General features: G+C 34.9%; 1 protein-coding gene across 1 annotated transcript in view; it reads right to left on the bottom strand.

The window, feature by feature from the left end:
- The window catches only part of LOC123546183 (uncharacterized), an 83,893-nt gene extending 71,456 nt beyond the window's left edge, over positions 1-12,437 (bottom strand). The window contains exon 1 of the mRNA XM_053551394.1: positions 12,234-12,437. Coding sequence (XP_053407369.1) covers positions 12,234-12,437 — 204 coding nt within the window. The remainder of the gene's footprint in view (positions 1-12,233) is intronic.
- Between the last annotated feature and the right edge of the window lie 443 nt (positions 12,438-12,880).

Here is a 12,880-nt window from a genome sequence, read left to right as displayed (position 1 = left end):
AAAACTAATACAGTTATTGAATTGAAATTTCACAAGTGCCTTTGGGGTTATAAAACTAGTTGATAGCAGCAAGTCCCATAACATGTTGGTCAAATTATATCCGCTCTATATAGGAGCCAGGTCATTTTCCGCTTGTTCTGTAGCGATCACTGAAATAGTTTTTAATGCAAACGAAAAAGAATTGGATACTAGCTTCGATCTGCTTGATTTTGACTGATATCAGCGGTTATTTGGAGCCGGATATTAAAATAAACAGAAATTACAAATAGCCGCGCCGACGGCAGCTGTTTCTTCTGTGAATTATGATAAAGTCCACGTCATAAAGTCCGAACAAGTCTCTGAGATGCCGGAAATGGATCAAGCACTGAGTTGGGCCACTTGACGATTATATGAATGATGCGTTAGTGTAAAGAATCTAGTCATTATTACAAAAAATAATTTCAAACACAATGCAGGTTAGAGTTTATTAGTACGCATTTACTGCGACTGAGCCGTGCTAGACTAATTAATTTGATAATTACTTACTAATAAACACTAACCTTTACGAAAAGTGGATTCGAAACTGCAGTAATAACATATAAACTGGTCAGTGACTGCTACGAAAACGAAAGAAATTATAACTATTACTTTTTAACTGTCAGTTGTCATAAAACAAAGTCAAATTATGGAAATATATGAATGAAAAGAAGTTTTGAATAGGCGTTCAGTTTTTCGACTAAGCGTTCAGTCCGGATTTTAGAAATAGCGATTAGTGGGCCAGTAATGTATCGACTAGTGGGACAGTGTAATCGGCATATATGTCTCAGAAAAACACATTTTCCTGAAAACGCATTCGTTACCATAGAGCCATGCTAGTATTTATTGATGCGTAAGATATTTATCTACGAAGTAGCAAAGGTTTCAGTTCTTTGCAAAAGCTCAATATACATGTATTTCAAAGAATTGATAGTTTTATTACAAAATCGAACAAATACCCACACGTGATTTGACTTGAAATGAAGTATATTAAGAGTTTTAGTAGGCGTGTTTGGTATCTACGTAAACAGTAGCTCTTAAACAATATGTAGATAAAAAATACACTTACTTTATGCGATATTAACGAAATAAACAACGAAAATCCAAGCCATCCGCGACAGCAAAAATTTGTGTTTTGATTTCTGAACGCCTAGTTTTTGGCGACTTCCGGTCGGGCGTACAGAGAGTCTATACACTGTGGATATATTTGTCTGCATTTATGAACGTTGCAATATTTTTACACAAAGGTGTAGGCACTTTGCTACTGACGTGTTTCAGTGTAAAATGTTTTGTATTGACGCATAATTTGCGCGAGTTTAACGAAACGCTATACGTCATAATGGCTCGTATTAATTTATTTAATTTGTTTTAGAAATGAATTGAAAAGTAACTTCCACATGATTATGGAATAGGGTAGATCATAATCATACTCTTAAATATACCTATTCTCGCATTCAATGATTAGTCATGATGCCATCATTCTTGAGAAAAAGAGATTACGTTTCTATTTACCAAAAGTGTTAAAGCAGTAAATCAAACGACTTTGTCAATAGGTTGCCTGTACATTCATTTTCTTTAAGATAAGATACGCACACACACACAGGTATTTGTAAGATATATTAGATCGGCCGTTATTGGTTCGAGTCTTTGTATATGTAGCGTATTCTCTTTTAACAGTTGTACTGTTATCTTCTGTTATTTTCGTTCTTTCTTTTTCCGGCCACAGACCGGAATTGAATTCACCTTAACTTCCAGTAAATATCTGGGGTGAAAGTCATTTAACAGCTGATTAAAACTGTACATTTTGATTGGTGATGAAAAATTCCACTGGGTTTGGAACGGAATATATAATATATTTTCTTAAGGGGTGTGCAGGTGCTCTGAGCGGTATTGTTAGTCAGTATGACAGTCAACCCGTCCCTTAGTCAACTCGTCCCCATTTTGGTCATTTGGTACCCCTTGACGACTTCACATTGGTCATTTCGTCCCATACTTTCCGGTCCCTCCTTTTTAGTCTTATTTTTTGTAAAAGTTTCTTAGATTTTGATTTATTTAATATAATTATGATGTAAAATATGTGTTCTGTAAAATATGTTCTACATAAAAACATGAACATTTTACTTCAAAAACTACATTTTGTTCTGCTTTATGAATATCCGGCCGTATGTAAAAGTGCAGAGAGCATGCACGTTTCGTAACTGGAAGTGTGCATTGGCTAAAGCGGTCGTGTACCGTTTTTAAAGATACTTCTTGTTCTTTATTTATTCGTTAATCACGGTACTTCACATATGCAGTTGTCTTGTTTACATGGATAAACTTGAGTAATTTTCTTATTACTTTTTATCACTAGTTCTAACACGACTCGATTTTTCTATACGTTAAACAATGAGAGAAGTTAATTGTTGTACAGTTTGCGATAAGCAACGCAAATGACTTCATTATTTGATAATCATTTCAAACCTTTAAGTATAATATGTTAAATTTGTTGAACAACCTTCTGTTAGAAAGGAAAAAAAAACAAGAAAAAGCTTGTCTACCGTCTAAGTTTTTAAAGTTTGGATCAGTTGCGTAATCACTTGAATCTGGCGATAAATCGTATTCGAAATTGAAAAATGAAAGTATTAAAACTGCGAACTGACAACATAAAAAGTACCTGTGAAAAATTACCAGGTGAATGTTAATCGATTTACAGTTCAGCTACATGCCGTAAATATCTACAATTACCTATGAAATGAAAATACAACCTGAAGTGTTCATCTTATATCAGCCTATTAATACATACTTTTTACATAGACTTGGTAGACTAGGGTGAGGTCCATATTAAAGCGACTAACCCTTACATTGTGATTTGTGATTGTTAAAATAATTTCTCACCTAAAGGCAAAATGCCGCAATTGTTAATTACATTAAACCTAATGGTTGATCTGTTTCTAGTTTCCAAAATTACGGGTACATTAGAGTTTTCGCAGTTATTCTCATGCACTTTTATAAACCGTTGCAACGGTTTACTTTTATAAACATTGATAAATATAGAACGAGAAGCGACAGTAAAAAATAGACACTATCATCACGTGGACAGCAAACCAAAACTGCGCATGCGCATATTTTGCTTCCGTCACTTATAATAGAACGCAACACGTAAGTATAGATATCGTACAGTATTATGTCGTTTGTATTTCTAGCAATATGTAAATAAACAGTTATAAGCACTCTCGTTTAAAATAAAAGTTATACGAAGTAAAATCAATAGTTGGCTTGATGGCGCAGTAGGTTGAGTAAATGGATATATACATATTCATTTTGTAGTGATAGTTCTGACGGTTCGAACCTTGCATCCGACCAACATTTCTTTTTTGCATTGCATACTTTGTGTAAGTTTGTTTTGCTCTGGTTTCTAATTCACTGTTTTGTTCTTATTGTTCCTTCTAACTTAGAATTGGTAAGGCACACTTGACTGAGCAAAACTGTTGTCTTTACAAGCTAGCCAAACAAATTCCGTGACCGAAGAAATAACCTGACGTTAAAATTATTCTTTCGGAATTGAGGCGACTCTCTGGCTGAACGCGCTCCGCGGATTACATATTACTTAACCCGAAGATGGAAAAGCGGCGTTGTTGAAACACGCCAAACATCTAAATTGTCACAAAGGTTAACATACGTCGTTACCTTCGAATGCATGGTCAATATGTGAAAACAAACCCCATTGCGACCCTCGCATTGTGCGCAACAAATCCACGCATCAAATGCCCGAATGTTACACTCACGAGATTTAGGACAGGTACTACTTAATTACAGCATCACAGCCATGAATTATTTGACCAATGACCACTAAGTTTTTTGTGTGCGAGGACGTAGACTGTTAGCGCATCACTTCACTACATTAGGATGTTAAACAGAAAAAAAAGCGAATATATGTCATTAAGGTAGTGGCAAGGATTCCAGTAACCAGATATCTCGACAACCGCCTCAATTACTCAGTGGTATCCATTTGGAGTGCGAAATTTTAACTTTTCAAACATATAGTTAAGTGCCGGTCCATTGCACAACTAGGTCACATGAGCTAAAAATAGATTTTTTAACTGAAAACTTTAAAACTCTTCCTGTCTAAAACCACACGGCCTATACCTTCAATATTGGGTATGTAGAATTGCCTGGATTGCCTTTATAACGTTGTGTTCAAATTATGCATCTTGGGTGAAAAGAGGCCCTTCCCGGGGTTCCCAAGTTTTACATGGACTTATATAGGAAAACACTTTAAACATCTTCTTGTCTGAAAGTACAAGGCCTAGACCTTTGATATTTGGTATGTAACATTGCTTAGTGGTTGTATACCAAGATTGTTCAAAGTATGCCTCTGGGGTGAAAAGTAGCCCAGCCCAAGGGTCACAAGTTTTACATAGACATTTATTGGAAAGAAACTTTTAAAATCTTCTTGTCCGAAACCGCAATGCCTAGGCCTTTGATATTTGGTATGTAGCATTGCCTAGTAGTCCTCTAACAATATTGATCAAGTTATGCCCCTTGGGTGAAAAAAGGCCCTGCCCGGAGGTCATTTGTTTTACATATAGCCAAAAGCAATTATAAGTCGGCAATGCTTGGGCCTAGGACCCTCCAACTAATAGGGAGGTTGGACCTGAAAAAGTCACTGTAACCTTTAGTACCAAAAAAGCTTATAACTCTGCAATGCTTATGATTATGACCCTCAAACTTAGATGGATGTTGGTCCTGAGCAGTAGATGACCCTGTGGGCAAAGGTTAAGGTCACCGTGACATTTAGTACCAAAAACCTTATAACTCTGCATAGCTTGGGTCTAGGACTCTCAAACTTAGTAGGAAGGTTCGTCAAGTCAGACTGACATCCACTGACCTTTACCATGACCTTCTGATCTACTTTTTGTATTTGAACATACAGCAATGGAATTTGGATCACTTGTACTCATTTTGCATGATAAGAAACAAATTCCAAAAATCTCCTTGGCCCGACCTGTATTTGAACCCGGGACCTTGAGATCACTAAGCGGACACTTTACCACGCCTTCATAAAAGCTAACTGATAGGCAAGGGAGTAGAAGTGCCGAATTATACCTCTACATCACATGGCCATCTTGTTATCTACAGTACCTTGTAATCAGAGCAAAACTTATTTTGCCTTACAGATATATCTATTGCATTCATTAACATGTCTTCATATTTTGTATCCTGCATATCCTGGACGTTTTGTGCCCCAACAACTGGGTATTAAATTCAATCTTGTCCTTGCGTCCAATCCTGGGGTTCCGCACACTGAAGACCAATACTTAAAACAGACATTGCAACCCAAATTTTACATATTATATATCTATATAGATTTGCCCTAGAAGGAACTTTTGCTATGCTTTTTTACATCAATTGATATTGAAATTATGACCGGGCAATGCTTTTATTAATTAAAAAAAAGTGAAGCGTAAGATTGATATAAAATTTATAAAACTAACCCGTATAGATTTAGATATATCTCAGGAAAGCTTCAAAAGCATAAGTTAGTATACAAGTTAGAACTAACACGTTTTGTCTTCATTGAATCGTAATGAAGAAAACGAAAATTTAGTTGTAAAAACAATTATACGGATCTGGGAATCGAACTCCCGACGAAAAAGGTATAATACGAATACCGTAACCGCTCGGCCAACGAGGAATCACTGACTGCATCGTAAACGTAGTGTACTGATTTCATTTTATGTTATTGTTTTGTTTGTTTACATTTCAAAACGCCATAATACTGTGTGATACCTATACGTGTGCGCTCTATTGATTATCATTGTCACGTGATGTTTGCAAGGTGGTCGCTGAACGGAATTCCGTTTTTTTATAAACCGGAAAACCTTTATCAGAAATAGTAGACGAATGTTTTTATTTTAGTTTATTAGCAAAACAACGATTTTCAACAGAATTCGATAAAAATACATTATTAGAATATCAAATATGCGACATAAAGGTGGATATAGGAAACGTCTTATTTTTTAAAATCTCACACCATGATGTGTGGGTTAGTCGCTTTAAGTATACGTTAGCTATTTACAAAACCCTGTCAAAGTGCGACATAGACACTATCTATAGTCACGTATATTGTTAAATGCGTTCTTTATCTGTATTTTGAAATCATTAATCCACACCTTTCTCCTTATCATTTACTTTTTCTGAAAAATGTCAGGATAAGGTCATGAACAACCTAAGTAAATAACATATAATAATTACTCTTATTATTTATGGTGACTATGTTTTTGTCTTTCTTCAGCTTCTGTTATAAGCAGGATCCATAACACCAGAACCCCTTAACGGGGGACCATACGCCTCTTATGTAAAACGCCTTTTGAACATATCTGCGGATGTCTCTAAATTATTTCTATACTTGTACCATGTCAAAATGTTAAGATATCAACTCGGGGCTAGGTGGCACGGACGGCAGAAAGCATTTTCACTACCCTCTGTGAACAGGCTCAAACAAACCCAGCCTGCAACAATTTCCTTTTTGCGTGTTGTTCCTATCAGCAAATTCAGAAAATATACGGTCTAGGTTTGTGACTTTATTGTAAATTTGTTTCGCGAAAAAATACTAACACCAACAATGCACCGCATCTATTCAACTTTATACTGCACGAGAAATAAAGATTACTTTGCATACGCATTTTGAGAAAAAAAAAACTACAAACCGAAAGTAAAGGAATTCGTAAAGCTATTTATAGCAGTAAAAAAATTGAAATGATCCCACAACAGATAATGTCTGCTTCTGGGTGGTTAGTATTCCGATATCTATAATGCTGTAGATTTTAAGATTATGAGGATATTGAGAATTTCAATTATTCAAAACATATTAAACAAACGGTAATTATCTGATGTTAGGGTCTTTACACTCTTAGAAAATTGTAAATATAGATCGAGGTTATATCAATACTTATGTTTAGTACATTATTGTGGCCGTATTGGTCAGTTGCTCAAATAAGATAAGCCATTCAGCCTTAAACAGTTGCTGTTATTATACAAACTGATTGATCTTTACGTGCAATCAGTTGGAATTAACTGGAGGTACTTTTTCAAGATCTAATGAAAAAGTGATTTCAAACTCCGTAGTTAGACAAATGTCTGTACTGGAAATCTGACTTTCTCAGGAAATACTCAATTCGCCAGCGGTTTAGCACCGCATAGAGTGCTAATTTTTCTGTAATTTGAATGTATTTGAACTCATCAATTAAAATACTTTTTTACAATTATTAAAGGTATATTTTCCTTTCGCTTTCCGATTTTTTGTTGGCTATGACACTATTGCTTCATAACCAAGGATACAAAAGATAATGCTAAGGAAACAATATGAAGAGACACAGTTAAAAAACAAGGCCGTAGTGAAATCAATTTTGTACAGGGGAACTGTGACTATTTTAATCGGCTAGGTCAGCAGGTTGTATGATTAAGTATCATGAGGGAAACAAACATTTTACAGCTTTTTGTACAACCGAAGATAGCTCATGTCAGACACTGAAATTAGAATTTCTGATAGTTGAAACTTATTGTTGACGATTATCATTTTCATTGATTTCGTCCAAACTGATCATATTCTCGTAACATTAATAGTTTCTGAACTTAACAAAGACAAACCGTTAATAGTTGTCTGAATCTAACAAAGACAAAACATTAATAGTTGTTTGAATCTAACAAAGACAAAATGGTGCAATGCAAATGTACTTTCTATTAAAGAAAAAATTGAGCAATATTTTGTTCTGGGTTTATTGATGCAAAGTGTTTATCGCTTTTGTAACCAGCAAAAGCGGTTAATGCAATCGATCAATTTTAACCTATAGAAAGAAATTGGGACAAACAATTAAGTTGCGTTTGAAGTACTCCTTTTTTCAGACGCATGCTTATATTTTTGTGTAACGATACCTTTACATGTTTTAATGAATGATAAACAAGTTTGAACTCAATTATCGTGGATACGATATGACTGAAGTATGCACGTACAGCTAATATGTAATAATGATTAAATTCTCTTTACTTTGTATCAGTCTTTGAATTGATATAAACAGAGTTCCGAAAACAGTGTTATTTATGCTAAATATAAATAAACGGTTTCTGAAACAGAAGTACATCGTGTATTGTATAGCTAAGCAAAATCTTAAGACACAGTTGAAACGCTGTATCTCCAACTGAAAAGAACGAAGAGTTCGACTTAAAATCATACTATAAGTACACATGTTTTTCGCTAAAGGTTTTGCAACAAGCTTATGATGTGTACATGTTAACATAATATATACACTTTCTACACGTTAGAATGATACGCATTTTGTTCATTAACATCGGGACATCTTTACTTAAAAAATAATTTGACTGGCGGAAGCTTTAAATCTAGTTCGACAAATCTGAATACGCAGCACGTTAAATCTGACCTAAACGAACTAAAAACGGACATGGAAAAGTCTTCAAAATAGCCAGTAAAGCGACCTCGAGTTCGAGATTAAATGCAAAAGTATTGCCATTACCTAATGTCAAACAAAGCAATCGTTGAAATAATACGTTCGGATTTAAAGCGAATTTCAAAATATGTAATTCTTAATCACTTCAGCACAAGCATACATTTGCAATGATATTAGTTAAACCTGTTATATGATGCTTTAGAAACATAGAACATAACAAAGCAAGCTATATCTGTGTCTGCTAATGAGTGGTATTGAAATGTGTAACACCTCTCACGCCACATAGCACCGGCTAAGTGGAATTGCATAGAAACTAAACATTGTTTGAACTTCTTTATCCTAATTCTGTAATGTTAACGATTTATCGGTACTCATTTATACAACTGTATGGGGGTTTAGGTTGTAAAACCAATGAAAAATATACTTAAAAACATTCTTTGGCCTTCCCTCAACTTTAAAGCTAGTCAGCGTACTCGGTGTTGGTATCTGTTTATGTACTAAATTTTAAGTCTTAATGACATCGGGTCGAAAACAGTCAAAATCATAATATTGTATATAACAATATTGTTTAGGTGCGCACGCTACCAGCGCATTACCAAAGTTACTGTGGTGTGTCATTTGGGTCGAAAGTCTGCTTTTCGTGTGCGTACATTCAGAATATACGTGCACGTATAAAAACATGCGTGCACGCGTAAATATATACGTCTATCTGTATATTTTTTATAGGTGCACTCGTAAATATGTAGATGCAGCTTATATGTACATGTGCGTGTATATTAAGTGTACTTGTGAGTACGCGTGCACGTATAAATTTACGCGTGCACGTTCATATATGTGTGCACCTACATATGTACGCGTTCACGTATGAAAATATACACCTGGACGTATATATGTACGCGTGCACGCATATTCTAGTCACACTTATGCGTGCACCTATATATTTTACGCGTAAATATATACGTGGACGTAAAATTCTATGCATGAATGTGTAATTCTGGATGCTCGTATATATACGCGTTCACCTTTATATTTACCAGTGTACGCGTATATATACACGTGGATGTATAATTTTACGCTTGCACGCGCAATTCTGGGTGATCGTATATATACGCATGCACGCATACATGGACGTACACGAGTAAATCTATAGGTGCACACGTAATTATAGATGCACGTATATATACGCGTGCACGCATGAATGGACGTGCACGCGTAAATTTATACCTGCACGCGTAATTACAAGTGCACTTATATTGACTCGCGCACGTACATATAAACGTGCATCTACATATTTAAGCGTTTACGTATAAAAATATACAGTACGATGTATATATTTACGCGTGCACGCATATTTCCATACGTGTACGTATATTTTGAACTGTGCGCGCACGCTAAAAAGAATTCGACCCAAATTTTACACAATAAGTTACCTGATCTTGGCAGGTCCTATACACATATGTCCATATATTTTTGTATTTTCCAAATATTAAGACTTCAAAAAAAAAAAAAAAAAAAAAAAAAAAACACGTACTTGGTACTTGACGCTTATATGTTTGAGAATTTTTCAAAGAACAAAATACCTAAGTTTGGAATAGGGCATTTGATATTTCGGAAATCATATAGTTATTGCAATAAGAATATTTTAGATGCCTTTGTTTTAAAGTATATTTCAATCATTTAACAGCGAAATACCTACAAAAAAGATAAAGACTACCGTGCAGACATATACTGAGTTGTTAGCTCAACACGTAGTCAAATAACCTGAATGTGATATTTAAGGAAATATTAGTAATTCTATCTGCTCAGAGAAGAAACTCTAAAACACGAATATGTTTTAAATTTATTGCTTCACTGGATTTTGCAAAATCTAGTTACATTTGTATATCAAATGGGAAACGCGTAAAACAAAAGCAACAAGACTGACGTTAACAAAACAATAAAAGTTAAACAATCAATTTGAAAATGCATTGAAGACAGCTTAAGTATTTGATTAAATGCACGCTTCTATTTCAGTATTGTATTGTTTCAATACCATCTCCATCTTCTACAAAAAGTTTAAAGTATTTGAAATGCTGGTTTAGCTGTTAAAGTTTGAGGCAAAATATGTTTCGCGCTGCAGCGCTGTATTTCATAAAAAAAAGTAGATTTTAAACTTTAAGAAACAAAGTTTGTGTATTCAGTATTTTTTAATTACATGTCTTTATGAATTATATGTTAACTATTTAAAACTGTTTATTTCGCAATTATAGAAAATTCTTTAATTAAAGCAATAAAAGATAATAAATAACATAGAACTGTTACACTTACGTAACAGTTTGCCAATAAATAGCTTGTCTCTCTTTCACAATGATTTATTTATTTTTATTTTGTTGGGTTTAACGTCGCACCGACACAATTATAGGTCATATGGCGACTTTCCAGCTCGTCAAGAGCGGGCACCTGGGTAGAACAACCGACCTTCCGTAAGCCAGCTGGATGGCTTCCTCAGATGAAGAATTCAACGCCCCGAGTGAGGCTCGAACCTCCATCAATGAGGGACAAGTGATTTGAAGTCAGCGACCTTAACCACTCGGCCTCGGAGGACCCTTGATCTTTCACAATGAATTACGGAATACCTAAACATGAGATTAACATATGCTTCATAATGTAAACGTATAAAATGCAGTCATTCTAGAAAGACTGCTGCAACATATCTTTCGTTTGTGTACATCTATTTCTTAGATTAAAATATTCCACCTAATAATGTCACAAAGAATAAACTAATAAACAACATATCTACTGAATGGTAGTTATGTTTCACAATTTAAACAATAACTTATGACTTAACGGGTTAAGATTTAGAAACAAATAGCTTGAAGTTACCGCTCAAATTGCATCTGAATTTATAATCCTGTATACCAAGTGACATTTTACATCGCTTAAGTGTTCAATGTGAATTTTTCTGACCTACAAGTCAGTTACGCTCGTGAAATGATTGACATTGGGTTGGTTGCTGCCAATCTAAGCCAAAACAGATGTGGTGTAAGTGAGTTATAAATTGGAATAACGCATGAAACTGAAGAAAAATTAAACATGTGCCTGAACGGATTAAGCCAACAATTTGCATTTTTTTTCAGAGTGTGTTTAAATGCCAAATAACTGTCTGCCGGAAAGCACACGAAGTGTCTATAAAGAGTTCTATAGCGAAGGTATTTAATGTGTGAGTTACAAATCTGGAGGAACATTCGATCACAATGATGAAGGGCAGTAGAGTAACAACATTTCATGTTAAAAAGACTTTTGTAAATTTATTCTATTGTAGTTCTTTTTGTACATATAAGCCGCACCATGAGAAAACCAACATAGAGCATTTGCGACCAGCATGGACCCAGACCAGCCTGCGCATCCGCACAGTCTGGTCAGGATCCATGCTGTTCGCTTTCAAAGTCTATTGCAATTAGGGAAACCGTTAGCGAACAGCATGGATCCTGACCAGACTGCGCGGATGTGCAGGTTGGTCTGGATCCATGCTGGTCGCAAATGCACTATGTTGGTTTTCTCATGGTGCGGTTCATTACTATTATTATATAATTATCTTTAAAGTTATCAATAATACTTTTTATTCTACGATTATATTTATCAACATCAAGATAATTATGCTCTGTAACAGGGCAACAGCATATTTTGTGATGTCCTTGCAAGAAAAGACGATTTAAACTGCGGCGATTATATAAATGCATAGCTTGAATACGAAAATACAGGTGCAGCTATAACGATATTAAATATATAACCAACCTGCATAGGGTCCCATGAAAATTTCATGTAGTCATTGTTCCTTTGTGTAAGAGGACTACGTGTCGATAGACTTTGTGAAGATGAGTTAAAGTTAGCAAACACCCTGTTTCCTATCTCCGTATTGCTACTGTTGTCATCACAATGTGTTGTTATAACGCCACCGTTTTTGCTCTTTGAACGTCTATTAACTGTTACACGAAACATACTTCTGAAATTGAAAACATGAGACTGTCTCTACCTGTCTGTATAGAATCCAAGTTTCTTTGAAGAGATGACTTTATCTTCATAGCGCACATTAATGTTTTAAAGAGATATGCATGTCGAACAGTGGACAAAAACGAAATTTACCCAATGTGATGATTATAGAAAAATTGTCTTTTATTGGTATTTGTTTGGGAACTTATTGTCATGGATGTCTTTGTTGCACCAATCAACGATACGAACTGATATATTAAAATCGTACTGATTTTTATCTTCAAAAGTTGCAGTGCCAGCAAATACAAAAAGCATGGTCAAGCAAATATATGTCATGAAAAAATATTTGATCTCCCATACTCCTCACTTAACAACTTATTGCCATTGTACTTTGTGTATCAAATTGCTTTTTGTCAATAGTTATGTTAATTGACCTGTTTATCATTGACATT

The sequence above is a fragment of the Mercenaria mercenaria genome, chromosome 9 (assembly GCF_021730395.1).
Source record: "Mercenaria mercenaria strain notata chromosome 9, MADL_Memer_1, whole genome shotgun sequence".
Taxonomy (NCBI): domain Eukaryota; kingdom Metazoa; phylum Mollusca; class Bivalvia; order Venerida; family Veneridae; genus Mercenaria; species Mercenaria mercenaria.
The sequence above is the reverse complement of the archived record's forward strand: the minus strand, read 5'-3'. Positions and strand labels throughout refer to the sequence as shown.